The sequence below is a fragment of the Sinocyclocheilus rhinocerous genome, unplaced genomic scaffold (genome assembly GCF_001515625.1).
Source record: "Sinocyclocheilus rhinocerous isolate Xijiao unplaced genomic scaffold, SAMN03320098_v1.1 scaffold63, whole genome shotgun sequence".
Taxonomy (NCBI): Eukaryota; Metazoa; Chordata; class Actinopteri; order Cypriniformes; family Cyprinidae; genus Sinocyclocheilus; species Sinocyclocheilus rhinocerous.
Window position 1 is genome coordinate 837,194 of NW_015659563.1, and position 20,295 is coordinate 857,488.

General features: G+C 39.1%; 2 protein-coding genes across 4 annotated transcripts; both read left to right on the top strand.

Moving 5' to 3' along the window:
* The first annotated feature begins 577 nt into the window (after positions 1-577).
* Positions 578-6,603, top strand: dus2 (dihydrouridine synthase 2). The gene is made up of 16 exons (XM_016532755.1): positions 578-1,102; positions 1,395-1,552; positions 1,658-1,703; positions 1,866-1,957; positions 2,167-2,210; positions 2,332-2,392; positions 2,713-2,760; positions 2,917-2,982; positions 3,144-3,214; positions 3,290-3,376; positions 3,547-3,715; positions 4,020-4,141; positions 4,987-5,130; positions 5,221-5,308; positions 5,586-5,659; positions 5,749-6,603. Exons 2-16 carry the CDS (start codon positions 1,427-1,429, stop codon positions 6,008-6,010), a joined length of 1,500 nt encoding a protein of 499 aa, XP_016388241.1. The 5' UTR covers positions 578-1,102; positions 1,395-1,426; the 3' UTR covers positions 6,011-6,603.
* A 1,793-nt stretch (positions 6,604-8,396) lies between these two features.
* Positions 8,397-19,939, top strand: nfatc3b (nuclear factor of activated T cells 3b). Of its 3 annotated transcripts, none has more exons than XM_016532751.1 (10): positions 8,397-8,895; positions 10,377-11,532; positions 11,736-11,898; positions 12,781-12,980; positions 13,674-13,846; positions 14,303-14,443; positions 14,599-14,663; positions 14,803-14,929; positions 16,772-17,596; positions 19,295-19,939. In XM_016532751.1, exons 1-10 carry the CDS (start codon positions 8,814-8,816, stop codon positions 19,360-19,362), a joined length of 3,000 nt encoding a protein of 999 aa, XP_016388237.1. In that variant the 5' UTR covers positions 8,397-8,813; the 3' UTR covers positions 19,363-19,939. The 3 variants fall into 3 exon arrangements, with proteins under 3 accessions (XP_016388237.1, XP_016388238.1, XP_016388239.1); XM_016532752.1 differs by having other exon boundaries at positions 16,775-17,596; positions 19,295-19,938; XM_016532753.1 differs by having other exon boundaries at positions 14,599-14,654; positions 19,295-19,938.
* The last annotated feature ends 356 nt before the right edge of the window (positions 19,940-20,295 follow it).

Sequence of the window (20,295 nt, forward strand, 5' to 3'; positions counted from 1 at the left end):
GTTGTTGTTATATATATATATATATATATATATATATATATACACATATATATATATTCACCAACAAAAAAAATGGTTTTAAGCCAGTTATTTCTATCTTTTGCTGTAGTGTGTCAGTATTAATATCAGTTCACATTACTTTTGCCATTAATTGTAATAATCCAATGAGATTTTTGTTTGCACAAGGAGTCTGACAGCAGCCAGTGCTGAACACATAGATCTGGGGCAAGTTCAAGCTCAAACCGGTGCTCAACGTTTTGCTACGGTTTCCGGTTTGAACGACATGTTTCCTGGAAACGGTGTGCAACGGGGTTTGAGATACGTTTTCTCTTGTTTGGTGGGTGTGTCAAACAGTATCGGTGCATCCCTAGTCGCAAGTCATCAAATTTGGGACTCGAGTCCGAGTCGAGTCATGTGACTCGAGTCCACACCCCTGGTTCAACGCACCACCGTTTCCGTTTAAAACACGTTTTGCACCGTTTTGTCGGTTTGAACGCAGCCCTGATCTCACCATCATCAGTCTGTCTGCGATTACATGAAGAAACAGAACAAACTGAGACAGACTAAATCCAGAAGAACTGTGGCAACGTCTACAAAACACTTGAAGAAACACCTGCAAAGCTCCCTGAAAAACGATGGATCTCCTGTTTACTAGACCGGCGCTTTAACCAACTAAGCGCCACTAACATAACCGGAAAAATACGGCTCTTAAAGATTGTGACAATGTGCACATTTTGAATAATTAGTGGTTGATTTAGTAAAAACCTCCTCGTTTGGTCATTTATTCATTTAGCACACACCACTTTCTCTCCGTTTGGCGTTATTTTACTTTCATATTCTTACATAACCCAAACTTGACTACTATACTATATTCCACTGTAATATGCGGTTAACATGTGAAGAATAATAGAATACGAGGAAATATTTTAAAACATTTGTGAAACCCAGCCGGTGATTTGCATTTTCCAAGTGAAACAATTCCCGTTTTCTGGGTGGGAAGCGATATTCGCGTCGCGCGGCGATGACGTCAGAACCGGAAGTGCGTGCCGAACACGCGTGTTCCCTGCAGCTGTGAAGTAGACAGAAGTTCTGCTCGATGCTCGTAAGTTCAACTCAGCTGTCACGTAAATATGTAAAAACTGCCATAATATCACTCCAGTGACCACTGTTTTTCTCGATAGCTGTATTTATTTGGGATACTGAACATAGTTGGCTGTATTAGTGTTATTGCTAATACATTTCTGAAAACGAGTGGGCAGTTTTATGCTTGTTGTGTATGATAATATTGATTCACAGACTTTAGCAGACAATATTGACAATTTCAGCTTTTAAAAGAGCCTGAGGATGTCTCGTGGATACTGTCTCTCAGTGTTTGTTTTCGCCCTCATGAATAGCTGTTCGCCTGCAGTGGTCCGCGGATGGATGGATGCTGAAGATGATGGGCAGGTTGTGTTTTGCTCATAAGACTGCTCTGGCCCCTATGGTGCGGGTGGGCACTCTGCCCATGAGACTGCTGGCTCTGGACTATGGAGCAGATATTGTGTACTGTGAGGTGAGGATGGACATTTACACCCATGTCACATTTCAGTCCATCTGAATCCCATGCACTTGCTTTGAAATATACTAAATGTTAACTCGTGGCCCTTGTGCATTTCAGGAGCTGATTGACATCAAAATGGCCCAGTGTGAGAGAGTGGTAAACGGTACGTCAGTTTCTGCCGATTATATTATATATCTGAGCACGCTGTTATATAACATACAGGCACAATTTGATGACTTTAAACTTTCAGTCTGTTGAAATAATCCGTAAGTGATGCAAAATAGGACCAACTTACATGTTAATAAACCTTCATGTGTGTCTTCAGATGTTTTGGAGACGGTGGATTTTGTTGCTCCAGATGAGCGTGTGATGTTTCGCACCTGCAGTAAAGAGAAGGGCCGCGTGGTCTTTCAGATGGTCAGTATGAGAGCGTCCTGAACATTCATTCACTCACTCATTTATGGCATGGTGAGAGTTATATTCATGCGACTGAGTTATGTGCAGTGTTTAATACATCTGGGCATCTCTGATTGAGTATATGCCATGTTAGCAGCTTAATTTCTAAACAATAAGTGAGTTTGAGTTCTATGATTATTCATTTTAAAACCCAGTCTGATTCTGTTCAGGGAACGGCTGATCCGGAGAGAGCGCTGGTTGTGGCTAAGCTTGTGTGAGTTTGATTAATGCATTGTAGATCATGTATTACCTGTTGTTTTTCTCAAACAGCAGCTCTACAGTAAGTTAATACGCATTTAAACTTATGTTTAACGTGTGTGTTTTATCCTGAACAGGGAAAATGATGTGGCGGCTGTTGATGTGAATATGGGCTGTCCCAAAGAATACTCTACAAAGGTACGCTGACAATCCGTAAAATCATGAAAATCCTATTTAAAACTAGAAATAAACAATATGTTTTGAATCTGAATACCACAGTAGCATTGATCTAAAATAAAGAAGAAATGCTCTTCATTGTCGCGTTGAACTACAAAGACATTCCAGAATTCATGTTAAGCTTTCAATTTAACTTGTCATAATGATAACATAACTTGTTAAAATAAAAATGAAAAAAATTATTGCATTAGTAGTGTAGGATTATGAATGACTTTTATTATTATTATTATTATTATAGTTCTGCTGCTGTTATTTATACATTTTCCATTCATTTCACATAGGGAGGAATGGGTTCAGCTCTTCTCTCTGACCCTGAGAAAATTGAAGCTGTAAGTTTTCTTAGTTCTTTTTTTTTTCCCTATTTCAGTTTTATTAGTATAAGTATTATAAAGCCCTTTCTTTTTCACTCTTTATTTCTTAAAGGGATAGTTCACCCAAAAATGAAAATTTGATGTTTATCTGCTTACCCCACTTCTCTCTTGTAGATTCTAAGCACTCTTGTGAATGGAATTTCAAAACCTGTTACATGTAAAATCAGAATCCTTCCTACAGTAAGTGATATTTTTCTATGTATTTTTAAGTAATTTTCTAAGTAATTCATTACTTTGTGTAAAATTTTGAATGATTAAAAATACTTAATAAACCCTGATATGAATCACAGTCCTTACTGTTCCTAGTAACTAATGGATAATTTCACCTAATGCGCTCTCAGCTTGAGGACACAGTGAATTTAGTGAAGAGAATTGAAAAAACAGGAGTGGCAGCCATAGCGGTGCACGGCAGGTAAGTAGTTTTCTTTAAACATGTGGTTATGGATTGATTCTTGTTTTAAAGAACATCTTTATATTGTGTTGTCAGGATGAAAGAAGAGCGGCCACGGCATCCAGTCCACTGTGATTATATCCAGGCTGTGGCTGAGAGTGTGTCCATACCAGTCATCGCCAAGTCAGTCTGCATCTTACATTACATTTATCCCGCATTTACATATTTGTATCTGTGCAATAGAAACTGTAAATTTGACATTTAAATATGCAGTACAGTTGGTATTGTTGGTTAATGACATCTTTGTGTTTTTATTATTTGACCTTTTTTTTCCTCTGTTGGTTTGTGATTAGCGGAGGCTCTTCAGACATAGTGAAGACATTCGAGGACATCGAGAAGTTTCGAGCTGCTGCAGGAGCCTCGTCTGTCATGCTGGCTCGGGCCGCCATGTGGAACCCCTCCATCTTCCGCCAGCAGGGGGCGCTGTCTGTGGAGGAGGTGATGGAGGACTACATCAGATATGTGAGTGACACAACAGCTGCTTATTTCGGTCAGGCATGAATTGTTATGGAAACAATTATTACAAAAATCATAAATAATATATATTTTGTACAGGGATAATAAACTAGCTAACTGTAACATCATAAAAATAAAATGAAAACAATAATATTGTATGATTATTAGAATGTATGATTAAAAATATATATATGTATATTTAAAAGTAAATGTGTCAGATGACAAATTTTGTTAATAAATGTAATATGTTGTTTATGAGCCTTACTGAAGGTTTTTTCTTTATTCTTTTTCCTCCTATATTTACCTACAGGCTGTTCGTTATGACAATAACCCATTTAACACCAAATACTGCTTATGCCAGATGCTCAGAGACCGAGTCGAGTCTCCATTTGGAAAACGGTTGCATGCAGCTCAGACCAACGAAGAAATATGGTAATATCATGCATTGTACATGTGGGATTTTATTTTATGGTTTATTTGATGCACAAAACAGAAAACACACCGTATTTACTGTACTGTACTGGTCTGCTTATCTTTAATGATTGGAAATTTAATCCTTTACCATCTCTGAGTATCAACAGCTCCTTTGAAACACATTCAGCCACTATTACCCACCCTCTTAAAATCCATTTTATAGTTGTTTTCACTAGGTAACTTCGTGGAAGAATTAGATGTGCTGCTCTCAAACTTTCCTGAGGATGGTACTCCCCTAGTTATGCTTGGAGACTTCAACACCCATCTAGATATTTTTTGAGATGTACCTGTATGTGTGTGTATGTATATATGTATATATACACCTTGCTACGTGTACTGCGTTAGGCTAACCGAGACTTGTCATTTGCATTTATATATTGTTGCTCTTTTGTTAGTTTTGATTGCTTTTATTGTCCTCATTTGTAAGTCGCTTTGGATAACATTTTGTTTTCATAATATATGAGTGTGTACTCTTTATTTATGTATATATACATACAAACACATGCATGTATATATTTAAGAAAAATGTTATGTTTATATATTAAATACATTTATATATAATATAAAATATAAGAATAGAAATGTATATACATGTAAATATTTTCAAAATATATACTGTGTGTATATATATATATATATATTCATACATAAATATACACAGCACACATAAATATATTATGTAAACAAAAGCTTTTATTTTGGATGCAATTAATCGTTTGACAGCACTAATTTAAATATGACCTCGGCATGTTTTCATTGTTTCACTCCTTTGCATGTCTGTGTTTTGCATGTCTGTTTTGCAGTGAGGTGTTTGGAATGACTGACTTCTACAACAAGACCAAAGCTGAACTGGAGGCCAGAAAAGCTGCTCTGCAGACCAACGGCGATCAGACAGAGCAACCAACACATGAAGATGATCTCATCACAATGCCTGTCCGCTTCGAAAGGTGAATTGGCCCTTTGTGGCCCATTAAAATTGAAAGGACTCGTATCTTGTTCACATTTACTGTATTTATGCTTGTGTCTGTGTTCCCCAGGCGAGATTACCCTCCTCAGATCACACCAAAGATGTACCTGCTGGAATGGAGCCGCAAGGAAAAGCTTGATCAACCTGTATATGAGACGGTCAGTTCTCAACTGGGGCCTCGGCAAACTGGTCTCAAGACGACTTAAAATGATTTAACATAAGACAAAACTAGCATTAAAAACCACACACATTTTTTTTTTTTATATATATATTTTTTTGCATCTTTATATATTTTTAAATATAGAAATTATTTATTTATTTATTTTTCCATATCCAGTAAATCTTGATCAACTGGAAAAGTTTTGTGGCCTTGGAATATTAATATCAACCTATTAACCTCTGACAGACTTTTTAAACCGTTTGTTTACTTCTCAGGAACAGCGAACTCAAGATCGAGCTTTTCAGTCTACAGTTATCATTGACAATAAAAAGTACCGCTCTGCCCTGTGGTGAGTTTGGTTGTTGATGAAGTTACGTACACACTGTAGTAGTGCAGAGAGAATGACTGTACGGTATTTCTGTCTCCCGCCCTCCTCAGGGAGAAATCAAAGAAGTTTGCAGAGCAGGCCGCGGCTATAGTGTGTTTACGCACGCTCGGGCTTCCAGAGGGTCGAATCGGAGAGGAGCACAGCGGACTGGTAAATAAACGCAAGAGGGACGACAAGAAATGTGCAGCGCTAGATGACAGTGAGTCAGCAGCACGAAAGAGACACACAAGTGAAGTCCCACAGGAAGAGGAAGAGGAAATGATATGCAGGACGAAAGTTGTGAATGGTGTCTGTGGTCAGACCACACGTTAACATTGGCCAAAAACTCATCATCTGAGCTCGCTGTAACCGACATTTCATTCCTTTTCATTACAGTGCAAAGTGCAGTTTTATCTGACAAATAACAGTGCTCTTTGTAGTTGCCTTTAAGTTTGTTAAATTCAGTGTTCCCTTTTCAGGTGCCACCTCTGTCTTATTGCACACTAGTACTGGTTTGTAATTTGCTCTATGCGACTCATGGAGGTATAATGAGATTGTTTGTATTAAATACACTTTTAAAATAATTTTGACAGATTTCCACTCTTCTCCAGAAAGGGTGCATTGTATATCCAAATACTTACAGTACAAGGAAGTACCAGAGGTACCATAACATGTCATGAAACTTTATTTATTTTAAGTATTTCTTTCTTTCTTTCTTTCTTTCCAGCATTATTGCAAAATAAACCAGTTTAACTGTTTACTTAACTTGTTTTTTCTCCATGTACAGTACAAGGAAATCTTCAGTGACTCACAAATGTCAAAACCTTGTAAGTTGCATAACTAGACAGCATTTTGGGTATTATTATGCACAAATGATGACCAAAAATGCTGTATAGCCTATGTAGGCAGCCCTTTATTTAAAAAAATATATATATAATAGTAATAATAATGGTGAAGGTTTCCGCCAAAACGGCCTCTAATAATAACGAGAAACTTAGACAAACCCTTGTCTAAAACCGGACGAACAGAAAATGTGGTGTAACAGTTACTCTAACAAAATTATTATGCACAAATGATGACCAAAAATGCTGTATAGCCTATGTAGGCAGCCCTTTATTTAAAAAAAAAAAATAATAATAATAATGGTGAAGGTTTCCGCCAAAACGGCCTCTAATAATAACGAGAAACTTAGACAAACCCTTGTCTAAAACCGGACGAACAGAAAATGTGGTGTAACAGTTACTCTAACAAAGTAGGTGTTGTTTTGATGAGACGTTTTGAATAAAATACCATATTTTTGTTGTTTATTTTGCAGTATTAGCATGAACTGTAATGACAATTATTTAAGCAGAAACTGCTGAAAAAAAAATTTTTTTAAGGGTGCTTAATATGTTTTGAGCCACAATATTATGACCTTGCAAACTAACTGTGTATTAACCGGAATATTCTGATAATCTCTCTCTCTCTCTCTCACTCACTCTCACGCTCTGTCTCACTCACGCTCACGCTCTCTCTCTCTCGCTCTCTCTCTCTCTCTCAATTCAATTCAAATGAGCTTTATTGGCATGACTGTGGAACAGCACAATGTTGCCAAAGCAATAAACAGCGAACAAGTTGTACAGGGCTGTAAACGTATTTGTGATGTTGATGTTGATGATTGCTTGCTATTTTATATATAAGTGTTAATATTTATTTATTGATTTAATGGTTTATTTTTTATTTTTTATTTATTTATTTATTTTTCTTTAAATAATTTAAATATATGTATGTTAGAATTGTTGTTATTATTATTATTAAAAAAAAAAAAAAAAGAAGATATAGGTCATTACGTCTTTATTGAACTAATAAAGAAGACCTAAAGTCAAGTCTCTCTCTCTCTCTCAGGGGGCTGTTTCATAAAACGGGTTTACCAAATTTAATTTAAAATGGACTTATTGTCACTTGATTTGGTTTCAGAAAGCTCAAGCTCAGTCACTCTGGCAGCTTATGCTGGGAAACTAGCCTGGTCCGGAGCAGGCTCACTGTCAGGCTAAACTGAGCTCCTCTAACACTGACCAATAGAAACACATTGATATCACCACTGACTCTCTCACATACTATTACTTGACGTTTTCAGTCCAAAAATAAAAGTATACAGAAAATGCAAATTAAATAAATCAAATAAATAAAAATATAGGCTACAACCGACTGTATTTAATGTATTGCGCCCAAGATTTAATGACTTAGTTTTAAGATATTTGGACACATTTTAACATGCTGCTACATGTGCATTCAGTTGATCAGCAGTTTCTAGCCATGCAGCCTTTCTCTCTGGTTTTACGACAGCTGTGCTTTATGGTTATTAGTAGAACATTAAAACATTACAATATAAAATTGCTCTTTAAAGCATTAAAAACACTAAATTAAAAGGTAAAATCACTAAATAAAAAATTAAAATAAATAATAGAAAACTGACTACATTTTTTAACTAATAAGAGGAATACACATAAACTCATTTGAGCGAGTAATTACGGTTGTATTAGCTTACTTTTGATGAGCTGAGAGCCTTTCCTCCTGCGTGTGATTGCTGAGCTTATGTGTTTGTGAGAGCCTGCAGTCTTGAATTTGTGCTACTAAGTGTTTCTTTAGTTAACTAAACGCTGATCTGTTTATCATTTGAACTGTACTGTTGAATGCTTTCTTTTTTGTGGAAGTCTCACTCTCTCTCTCTCTCTCTCTCACGCTCTCTCTCGCTCTCTCTCGCTCTCTCGCTCTCTCTCTCTCTCTCTCTGCGAGGGTTTGCAGTCTGTCAGATGTCTGTCTGGAGTCGCGGGGTGAAATGTAACTTTACTCCATCCATCTACATGTGCGCGAGACTTCAGATCAACACCGAACCCAGCATGGGATTATTAAACGCAGCGGGAAGTCAACAAAGTCCGAGAAGAAACAACATCAAAGGCTCGGTCTAACCAACTTCTGAGAGGAAAAAAGGACGTTTTGGACCGTGTGTTCCGGGTTTTCGCGCTGACACCATCTCGTTATGTCAACCAAAGTGACTCTTGTAGAAAGTTATTGAGTGTTATTGCGTTTGCGCACGCATGGACTTGTTTGTTTTTGTAATTTAATAGAACGAAGTAGAGCTGAGGTCTCTAATGCAATGACTACTAACTACAGAGAGGAGCTGGACTTCAGACTGATGTTCGGGGAGAGCAGTTACACTCAGCTGCTGGGCCACCCAGGTTTGTACGTTACTTTCAGGGTGCGTGCAAGCGCGCGCGGTTAAAATGGGAGCGATGAAGTTGCGTGTCTGCGTCGAGAATGCTTTGCAGAAGTGGCCATGTTTGGATCTGTTATGAATAATTGAAACTATTTGTGTTTCTAAATACTAAAAGTCACTTCCTTATCTTGCAAGATCTACTGCAGTAGTTCGTGTAGTTGACGCGCATAAAGAGGAAGGTCAAAGTCTAATCATGCGAAACATCTTTTTAAAACGTATGCATACATTTACTGTGTGCATGAGAATAGTTTCGCAGTTTTCGTGGATGGTACACAAATAACAGCAGTAGAACTAAAACTGCTGTGATTGGTTTTGTATAGGCCTATATTATTTAATAGTATTGTTGTTGTTGTTGTTATTATTGGCAAAGTCCCAAGTTATACTGTCCACTGTAATCCTTCTTCCTCCATCTGTAGGTAAACCTGACTGATATCATGGTTAAACTCACAGTAAATCACCTGTCAAGTTTTTATTGCTGGACATTTGACTGTTGAAGCTTGAGTGCATTGAGGATCTATAACATTATATTAGACTGATAGTGTTATCAGTGTGACAGCATCCCTAGCTCGTGTGTCTGTATGTGAGAGAGAGAGTGTGTGTGTGTGTGTGTGTGTGTGATATTTATGGTTAGCTACTGTTGCACTTCTGGCAGCTGTCTGTTTGCTCGTGTGTCTGAATGAGCCATAAGAGCATCTCTTGAAATGTATTTGCTCAAGTACCAACAGTATGCCAAGGACGTAACCTATGCGGCCTCACTTTGGTGGAGATTTCTGGTAAAGATTTCTTCACGCTCTTGGGAACATCATTTCTTTGGTTTGTTGTTTGTGTGAAGGATTATTTATCAAATTAGTACATTTTGCAGTACGACGTCACTGACATAACAGCTTACTGGATTGTATTTGTCTCCTAAAAAATCAATCAAAAATAACATGTACACGATTCATCAGTGCACATTATCACGGGGGGAAAAAAATCATAATCTTTCAAGTAGCTTCATCTCGTGTGTAGTCACAGTAGACTACAGGATAAGGTTAACCAAGGTGGACACCACTGACTTGATGGCCAGTCATTTGGCACAAAGGAAAACTTCACAGAGTAGGGGAGTCTGGAGTTGGAGGAGTTCTTATCTCCTCTGCAGATCACTATGGCGTATGTCCTAATATAATAAGCCATTTTAGAAATACAAGCAACTCCCAACGGACAAAAGCAAGCCACACCTCATTATAAAAATGAGGGGAAATAAATCACTTTATGTAAACGGAGTCTGTGCCCATCATGTACTACGTGACTTCTTGTAAAACAAAATAGATAATGTCCAGACTGCAAATCAAGGCAAAAGTTTGTAGTGTATTCCCACTTTAAGTAAAATGACATATGGCATGAGCCAGGATAGGCATATTAAGTGGTCTTGTGTTAAAAATAACCTTTTCCCTGTTACTCTAGAATCCAGATCGGATGATGATGCCACCTGCTACCCTCTCTTTCCTCCTGGGCCTCACCATCCCACAGAACAGCAGGAGAGCTGTACAAACCCATCTTATGGCACCCCTCACCCTGGTTCCCTCCAGCCCATGGAGTCTCCCAGCCGGGTATTTGACTGTCCTAGCATCCAAATCACCTCTATCCCAGCCAACTGCCACCAGGACCTGGGCGCGCACCAGTTGGACCAGTCTGCAGGTGCTTGTGGGGAAGCCAGTGCTGGGTCTCTATCAAGGGACCAGCTCTTCCTGCCATTGGATGCATCGTACAGGGACACGTCCTCACTGTGTCCCAGCCCCTGCAGTAGTTTGTCCTCCCGCAGCTGGTTGTCTGACGCCTCATCCTGTGAATCCTTCTCACACATCTACGATGACGTGGAGGCAGAATTGAATGAGGCAGCCGCTCAAGTTCGGCTGGCTTCTCCTCTAGTGTCGCCGCTGGCGTCTCCTCTGCCGTCCCCACTTACTTCTCCCCAGGCGTCTCCTCAAGTGTCTCCGCTTGTCTCTCCCTTTGGTTCTCCGGGATGTATGGCTGCATATGGAGATGATCCTTGGTACCGTTACCAACAACATCATCAGCAACCTCTACAATATCATTGCGCCCAATCGCTGTCGCCGTATCAGTCACCCCGCACCAGCATCACTGAGGAAACGTGGCTCAGTCCCCGTCCACACTCCTCATCCTCGCGGCCCTCTTCTCGGCCAACCTCGCCATGTGGAAAAAGGCGACATTCCAGTGCAGAGGTCATTCCCGGTTTGGCATCTCCTCACCTTTCCCCCAACATAACACCATCTCATTCTCCTCGGGAGAGTGTCACTGAGGAGACATGGATGGGAGGCGCCACATTTGCTCCCTACCAGACCTTTCCATTGGAGGTAGACATCCCATCCAAAACAAGAAGAACGTATCAGACCAACCACAACCAGGATCAAGTGGCTCTGTTGCCTGGACAAGAGGACTCAAGTTTTCAAGACCCAGGTCTTGCAAATCCATCGCTAAACTCAGGCATAACCATGTTCCTCCCCAGTTTAAAGAAAGAGGATATGGTGGAACATTTTTTAGCCGTCCCAACACACTTCCCTTGGGTTAAACCCAAACAAGTCAGCACTCCTTTATACAGGTAAATTGCATGTACATATAGGACCCAATTGCTCACCTTTTGGTTTTGAACAAGTGCCGGTTACATAATAGTTTTTGGCCTTGTTGTTCCATCATTTATGAACCTGTTAGGGCTATAACAATGGGTGTCCTGTTTCACTGGCCAGTGCTCAAATACAACAGCCACACTTGTTACAGCCACTGCTGTTTCTTTTTCTTACTCAGGTCCACATCTTTACCTCCACTGGACTGCCATCTGCCCAGTCAGTGTGGCCAGTGTGAGTTAAAGATGGAGATCCAACCTAAACCTCACCACAGAGCCCATTATGAGACGGAGGGCAGTCGCGGGGCCATTAAATCAGACTGCGGAAGACACCCTGTTGTTAAGGTCAGCGTTTGCACCAGATCTCAGATTAGCCTGTTATGAAATCCCCCACAGTTGAAGAAGGTTCGTCTGAAAAATGGGAGTGAAAAACCTGTTTGGAAACAGTAATTTTTGCTATTCCATTTGGTGGTGCCACTAGTGAATTGTAAATGGAATTTCTTACATGTGATTTATTGATCATGATTAATTATTGATGGAGTATTTCATCCATCATTACCTACTTTTCTATGTCGTTTTTGTTCATCACACAGCGCACCGACTGTAGAGTGCACATTTTGTTCATTGAACTTGCACAGCAGTTTTCATTGTTCTGATAAATTGAGAAAGGTTAGGTTCCATACCTAAAGGTTTGTTGCTCATCTGACATCTGCTCTAGCACAAGACAAAAGTACCAGATTATTGTTCGGGTGTATTTAATTATTTATATTGATATTATAATATTAATTTGTATGGGATTGGATAGTTTAGATATTACTGGATTAATAATACTTGAATTTACCTATGAGAGAAGGAGAGCTATATCAGCCAGTCTTATGGACAGAATTTTTGATCCAGTCAGCTTGTGGTATTTTTAACAGGGCGCAAGCTAATGTTACATGTGTTGGTCTGTTTGTTTACCCTAGCTACCTATGACACAAATGGCAGACAATTTTTTGCCATTAAAGGAGCTTCTCAGAGATAATAGCATGTAAAACTAGAAAGGGAAAGTTAGTCGACACAATCTTTGAATGTTGGTGTGAAATGTTGGCCTGATATGAGCTAATTTGAATACTTAAGAGCTATAGAGCATTGAAACTGTGATGGATAGGCAGATGCATCTAGGAACGATTCATTTGGAATCACCAGCTGTCTGTTTACCCATATAATTTCTTCTTGCATCTGTAGCTAATAGGTTATAATGAAAAACCCGTCAGCCTGCAGATGTTCATCGGGACAGCGGATGAGCGTTACACCAGGCCACACCCATTCTATCAAGTGCACAGGATTACTGGGAAAACCGTAGCGACGCCGAGTCAAGAGACAGTGATATCCAGCACCAAAGTTCTCGAAATTCCTCTCCTGCCTGAAAACAACATGTGTACCAGGTACCTGTCAAACAAACCTCTGATTTACATGCACCCAGCCCTGCATGCATTGTAGAGAGAGCTTTTTTTGCATAAATGATGTATTGACATGGCTGACAGTTTAGTCTTTATATCAAGAAGATGGCAGCTCTGAATGGAAAACATGTGAAATTCAGAACCGTTTTAAAGGTACAATCGGTATTTTTCCCCCTTCATTTTTTGATTTACACTCTAGTTAGAACCCTAATTAAAGCTGATTTATTTTACATGGAGTGAATTACATTGTAGAAACCGACTTGAGATCACATAAATAATTTTATCTTGGTACCCACATTATTATCTGACATTTTTGCTAATGGAATAAGTTAATCATAGGTGAGAATATAACAATGGCTACAATGGCTTTGGTAATAAACAAAAACTACTGCTTTTGCGTGATGATACATCCACCCACTCCCATACCGGCCAGGCTTTTAATAGAAACTTTTCCATATGTCGATGCTACTGACTAAATGCAGGTCTCATGAATATACAAAGTGAAATGACTTAAATGGGATTTACAGCTAATAGTTAAAAGTTGCTCCGGGCCACTGTCAGCACAGTTTATGTCACTCTTTGGTTTCATTTCCATAGATAACTGCAGTTTTATTAAATAAACAGAGTTTAACTGACTGTAATATTTAATGGTTGCCTTTTATCATGTTTCCTTGAAAGCATTGACTGTGCTGGGATCCTGAAGCTACGGAATTCAGACATCGAGTTGCGGAAAGGAGAGACGGATATCGGGCGTAAAAACACACGTGTGCGTGCTGTGTTCCGTGTTCATATCCCTCAACACAATGGAAAAGTGCTGTCACTGCAGGTGGCGTCCATGCCTATAGAATGCTGTGAGTTCTTTTCTGTGTAAACGATTTTGGTGGAGCATTTTTTGGATACAAAGTGTACAGGTGCATCTCAATAAATTAGAATGTCGTGGAAAAGTTCATTTATTTCAGTAATTCAACTCAAATTGTGAAACTCGTGCCCTGTGAAGATGATGTCATTACAATTATTTGTCCATTTCCTCATAAGAACAAATATTATATATTTTACAGAGAACTTTTACATATTTAAAATAGCTTTAAATAATTTTCATTCAGCTAAAAAAAAAGCATTTTGTCAACTTTTACACACATTACATACAGATAGGACAATGGCATTGATGATGATGAAAACATAGAGCTAACAGACTTTGACAGCTAAAAGCCACAAAACTCCAATTTTTAATTCTGAAAGCGTTATCAAGCCATACTGATAAACATTTCCTCAGCAATTGACAGCCATTTTCTTTCTATGTTGACTAGCTCAACGATTATCTCAGGAACTTCCCCAAATCGAGAGCTTTAGTCCCGCCTGTGGTTCTGTGAATGGAGGAGAAGAGATGCTTATAACAGGCCAAAACATCAATCCAGAGTCAACAGTTGTCTTCCAAGAAAAGAGCTCTGGTACGTTAAATAATATTTTACAATATCTATTCTCACAGCTAGTTTATCTTCTGTAATTAGGAGCTGTTATTAGATCAGTAGTCTTGCAATACATTTTGGATGACAGTTTATGTAATAACAAAAGAGCCTTTGTATTGCCTTTTTTTCCATTCCAGATGGTAAAACACAATGGGAGGTCGATGTGAGGGCTTTACAAGAAAAGAGTCAAAATGTAAACACCGTATGTTATCGATTTTGTAATAAAACACTGAAATCCCTCAAATTCTTTTAACAGCATAACGTATGTGCTTCACACTTCCCATTGAGATCTGTTATTACAGGTGTCTCTGAAGTTTTCTTGTGTTCCCATTCCTGTTTAGACAAGCATAGTGGTAAAGATTCCTCCGTACTACAAGAAAACCACGGCTTCCTCCACCCAGGTGCAGTTCTACGTTAGCAATGGCAAGAGGAAGAGAAGTGCCTCACAGTTCTTCACCTATCTTTCAGGTAATAGTCCTTCTTACGAGTAACACTGTCAGCAAGCTCGGTCCACTTAGGTGCCGAGAACTGACAGTTAGACAGCAAGAGGTATTCTGAGTAATACATCAACTACAGTTAAAAATATGGTAATGTAGATGATGCAACAGTATCAAACTGGTTCAACAAGACTTTTCAATAATGAATAGTCTTTAGGAATGTTTGTACAGTCTACCCAGAAGCAATTAGTAGAAAATGTATGTAGATCCAGAATATATGTTTGTCTTAAAGAAATAAGTCCTGATAATGGTTACTGACACAACTCAGAGTGATGAAGGATATCCTGTTTCCACCTGGCATTAAGATGCATCAGCACTAACGGTGTAAAAGAAAGATGTAAAACATTTGATCTGATCACTGAAACCACCAATGGAAGTAGTCAAAAACGCACATGATCGCATTGCATTTGTAGTACTGCAGAAACGCTGTCTGTCCAGACCACAGTGAAGTACCTAAAATGTGTTCATCCTGGGACTTGTTGTGAGAAAGCTCCCCAAAACAAGCAATTCAAAGTTAGCTGCATTGTACCAAAACATTGGTCATCCAGTAGTATTTGTGCGTTGTACCTGGCAAAAAAACACCTCATGCGAGCGTAAAAACTTTTTTGCGATATATGGGCGTTTTTGCGAAATTGACGCGTTTCCATTAGGCATATTTTCAATTTGCGCAATTTGAAGGGTAATGGAAACGTGCCTGAGTAATAAAATAAGAGGTGAGTGTCTCCTTGGAATCTGAAAACAAGTGATCAAAGGAGACGCATGGTAATACCAGGTGGAAATGCTAAAGCATCTCGGCTGACCACTTATGATCGGATCATCTTAATAATAGTCTCAAACCAAACTCAAAACATCAAAGAGACAAGTCAATGTCCTGTGTAGCATTCATTGTAGCAGCCTGGCAACTGGTAAAAATTACCATTTATAAGCGATCCAGTGGGTATAGAAAAGAATCACCCCCTTTTAAAATAATCACATTTTGTTGCTTTGCAGCCTGAAATGAAGATGGACACAGTTTAGTTTTATCCAGCTGTATTTACTCAGTGCAACTTATAACATCCAAGTGAAAGATATAACACCAACATGTCTGAAAAAATAAACAAACAGAATCACTGAATTGGAAAAAGGATCTCTCCCCCCCTCCTAAAAACCAACAAAACTGTGTCCGTCTTAATTTCAGGCTGCAAAGCAACAAAATGTGATTATTTTTAAGGGGCGTGATTGTTGTCTATACCCACTGTAAGTGTGTGTTCACTGACTTTCAGAATCTGCGTAGAGCAGGGGTAGCCAACTCTGTATCTGGAAGGCTGCCATCCTGCAGAGTTCAGCTCCAGCCCTAATCAAACACACCAGAAGCAGTCGAGGTGTTTATAAATAACAGGGTTGAAACTGAAGGTCTGCAGTAAGGTGGCCCTCCATGAGCAGGGTGGCTACCAGTGTAGAGGCTGACCCAGGGGTGTCCAAACTTGTTCCTGGAGGGACAACGTCCCGCAGAGTTTAGCTCCAACCCTAATTAAATACACCTGAACCATCTAATCAAGGTCTTTAGACTCACTAGAACCTTCCAGGCAAGTGTGTTTAAGCTGGTCGGAGCTAAACTCTGCAGGACGTTGGCCCTGGGCTAACCGATCTTGTAACTTGTAGTTTGGGAGATTGGATTTGTTTGTGTGTATAATGCACCATGTGGTCTGAGATCACTGTAGAACTGGACTGATTTAGGTCTCAACTGGTCAAGATGGTATATCAATTTTCAAATGTTTTCAGAAGAAATGCTCATAAAGCTAATCTGTAATGTGCTGAACATCCTCCTTCCAAGCAGTGCAGGTGAAGCAGGAGTTTGGCTTAAGGGCGGACCTTAACACCAATGAACTTGGAGGGCAGCATCCGACCACCTCCCCAGCAGGTCTCTTCACCACCAGAGACCCGCTTGCGTCAGATGAGGTCCAGCCTCTTGAGCAGTGGCTGCTGTCTGAAGGGACAGTTTGTGCTCCATCTTCCACCCATCTCAGTTACTCCCCTCAGGATCCTTTCTATCTGAGCCGCTCTCATCCAGCAGAAAGAAGCCTTAATGCTGAAGCAGACCTCCACCCTATGTTCCACCCATCATTGGTGGATTTCAACAACTCTTTCTACCAAAAGCCTCAACAGGATCTGTCTTACAAAGAACAACCTAGTCTTCCAATGGTTGGTGGCTCACTGCAAGGCTGCAAGTCATCCCAAATCTTAGCAGAGCAACCAAGGTCTCAACTAGGCAAAGGATACCAAGGCATACCTACAGAACACAGTCAAAATCTCCACAACCTTGGTCCTGTCTCTGTGTCCAATACATCCGTGCTAACTAGCCCAAATGTGGATACATCCGGTCTGCACACTGTGGATCCTGTGCAATTCCCACAGGCTCCGTCTTCCCAGGTGCTTCCTCTTTCCCATCAGCCTACTCTTGCAAAAGTGCCTTCTAACTCACCGTCCATCAGCGAGAGCTTGATGGACCCTCAGCCTTTAGGTGCATCTCTTCAGGAGCCCAGCAAAAGTTACAGTATGTCACAAGATGGAGAACACCTTCACATTAAACAGGAACCCGAGGAAGAGAAAGAGCTAGCCTTTCAGTCCATAGGCCTGCAGGATATCACTCTTGATGATGGTAAGACTCCAAGGAGAACCATTTTAAAGCAATGAAGTTAAGTGGACAGTGTTGATTACCACAGAAATGAATTGTGACAAGCAAAACTAGTCTATAGGGCAAGTGATTCCCTAAAATAAACAATAACATAACACTTTTTCAAAGGTCTAGCCACAATAATTAATAGTAAGTCTTGTTCTAAATCACCCGAAACCGTAATCCCAATACTAAAAACAAGATTTAGACGATTTTAGTGCTGAAGCAACACTTCAGCAGTTTCTTCTTTTAAACTTGGTAGTCAGGATTATGCCAAAGATGTTGACAAGTTCGCTTTTAGTGATCCAGAAATAAGGCAAGCCATTAACATTTTCTTTGTATCTGTTTATTCCTGACCATGTTATCTGTTTAAATGTAATACACACTTAATGTGTCTCATGCTGGGTCAATAACTCACCCCAAGCTGCAATAACAAAATATGTGCTAGCTTTGTGGCATATGCTAGCTGGGCTTTTTGTTTACTCTCAAGAAAAAAACTAGCAGCTGCCACCCCTAGTGTCTGGAAGCCTGTTTAGTTTGGGCCTAATTATAGTCCACTGTCCCGCAGTGCGGTGGGAAAGAGGATACTGGCATTGCATGGAGTCACTGAAAGAGCTAAATATACCGCCAAGGCTAATCCACCGCTAGTTTTACACAGCTGTATTGTGACAATCTTACATACTTCACATAAGATGTTGCTGCCATTAGCCTGGAAGAAGTCACGTGGAAGAAGCACATGGCTTTGACTGAACTTGATCTTTGTTAATGAAGCTGTCCATACCTTATGTTTATTTTTCTGTGGATAGAATAGCGTAGAATAAATGTATTAAGTTACTAGTTATTAGTTTTTAGCAGAACGAGATACATAGTATAATATATTTAGATTTTATAAATAAAAATATATAACATATAATCAAATAAATTACATTTAGTGTTTTTATACATTTTAAAATATAAAATAATGACAATATAAATATATATTTTTAAATTAAATATAGAAACAATGGGTTTAGATTAAATATTTAATTATGTATTATACATTTTAATCACAAATATTTACATTTATAATGAACCAAAACCCTAGGGCAGAATGTGTTGTTTTTGTTTGTGGCACTCGTTTTTACCTGGCCCACTGTTACTATGTCTCAGCACTTCTCTGTGTTAGAGAGGACAGGTGCAGTGGACTGGAATACCCCCGTTGAGTGAGTGCTGTTGTCCGGCATCATGCTCCCTTCATTGCCAGTGTGTGCGTGTGTGTGTGTGTGTGTGTGTGTGTGTGAGAGAGAGAGAGAGTGAGTGTGTTGTCTTTCAACTTCGCTCAAACAGATTCTTGTCCAAATGCACAGCTTCCTTTTCTGACTTATATATTTATAGCCCACACTGTATACTCTGTTTCCCATTTCATAATGGATGTCATGTTGTAAATAACTTCTTGTGTGTTTAAAGTGTATTAATAGATTTGTTTGGTTATTGGAAAGTCAAAGAAAGTTTGTGTGTGTGTTTGTGTGTGTGTGTGTGTGTGTGTGTGTGTGTGTGTGTGTGTGTGTGTGTTTGTGTGTGTGTGTGTGTGTGTGTGTGTGTGTTTGTGTTTGTGTTTGTGTGTGTGTGTGTGTGTGTGAGAGAGAGAGGTCCACCCCTAAGCATCTCATATTAAATTATTTGCTTTTATATTTCCTTTTACAGTAAGTGAAATCATTGTAAGAGACTTGTTCGAAACTCCAGATTCAGGGAGTGCCAACAGTCTGCTATAACTCCACTCATGGACAGAGTGTCCCACCGATTAGAAGATCATTGGAAATGGTGCATCTTGCATAGGACTTCAGTACAGCTACTGAACTGATAATCAGAGAACTGGATGGACATCTCATTATAATTGTTTTGGTCTCAGCATCTTGCATTACTGCACATGTAGAAATGATTTTCTATAAGCAATACCATGTACACAACGTTTTCAGCCTAACAGAGGATGCATTCAATTAAGGATTTTATTTTATTTTTTTATCAAACGTGAATGTAAAATATTGACCAGTCAGTTTTTGATTCAATATGTGCCTTAACCAGACAGGCCTTTTTATTCTCCTTTTGGAATAATCTGTCTTCAGTTTTCTCCTTTTGATTGTAAATGTAAAATCTATTCTTGGAATTTATGATAATCATAGGAAGCTTCGAATAAATTATTAAGACTAAATATGCAGCATTGAGCATATAAAGCGCAATCCCATGTTTGAATCTGTTAAGAGTTCACTGTAAAGAACCTTAGCATTTCAGTATAATTTCTCATGCTTTTACAAATGCTTGAAATGTCTTTGTATTTATGAATTTTTACTGAACATAAAAAGACATTTTGTGACAGTCTTCATAGACTCGTATTTTTTTCTTTTATAAAATAAATGAATTGAATGAATTTGAATTCATGTGCTTATAGTTAAAATATTGTCTATAATTTTTGTGCAGTGCTCTAAACAAGTAGCCTACCATAGGCTATAACAGGTATTACAGGTGCTATTTTAGTACCAAAACCTGTTATTTAATCAACAAAATAATAATAACTAGGCAGAATCTGACTCTGGTTATCATGGTTATGTTGTGTAAGGGTAATATGGCTTGTAGTCATAGGTGCTATTTATAATGTTTCATAGCCTATTTGTTTACATGGGAAGCCCCGCCTATTGTCACATAATCAC

What these genes read in the sequence shown, in the direction of transcription:
- dus2 (XM_016532755.1), top strand. Translation starts at nt 1,427, where the DNA reads ATGCTGAAGATGATGGGCAGGTTGTGTTTTGCTCATAAGACTGCTCTG. An exon ending in GCCGCGTGGTCTTTCAGATG is followed by an intron (nt 1,958 to 2,166) that starts GTCAGTATGAGA and finishes GATTCTGTTCAG; the next exon opens with GGAACGGCTGATCCGGAGAG. An exon ending in TCCATACCAGTCATCGCCAA is followed by an intron (nt 3,377 to 3,546) that starts GTCAGTCTGCAT and finishes GTTTGTGATTAG; the next exon opens with CGGAGGCTCTTCAGACATAG.
- nfatc3b (XM_016532751.1), top strand. Translation starts at nt 8,814, where the DNA reads ATGACTACTAACTACAGAGAGGAGCTGGACTTCAGACTGATGTTCGGG. An exon ending in GAAGACACCCTGTTGTTAAG is followed by an intron (nt 11,899 to 12,780) that starts GTCAGCGTTTGC and finishes TTGCATCTGTAG; the next exon opens with CTAATAGGTTATAATGAAAA. An exon ending in CTTCCAAGAAAAGAGCTCTG is followed by an intron (nt 14,444 to 14,598) that starts GTACGTTAAATA and finishes TTTCCATTCCAG; the next exon opens with ATGGTAAAACACAATGGGAG.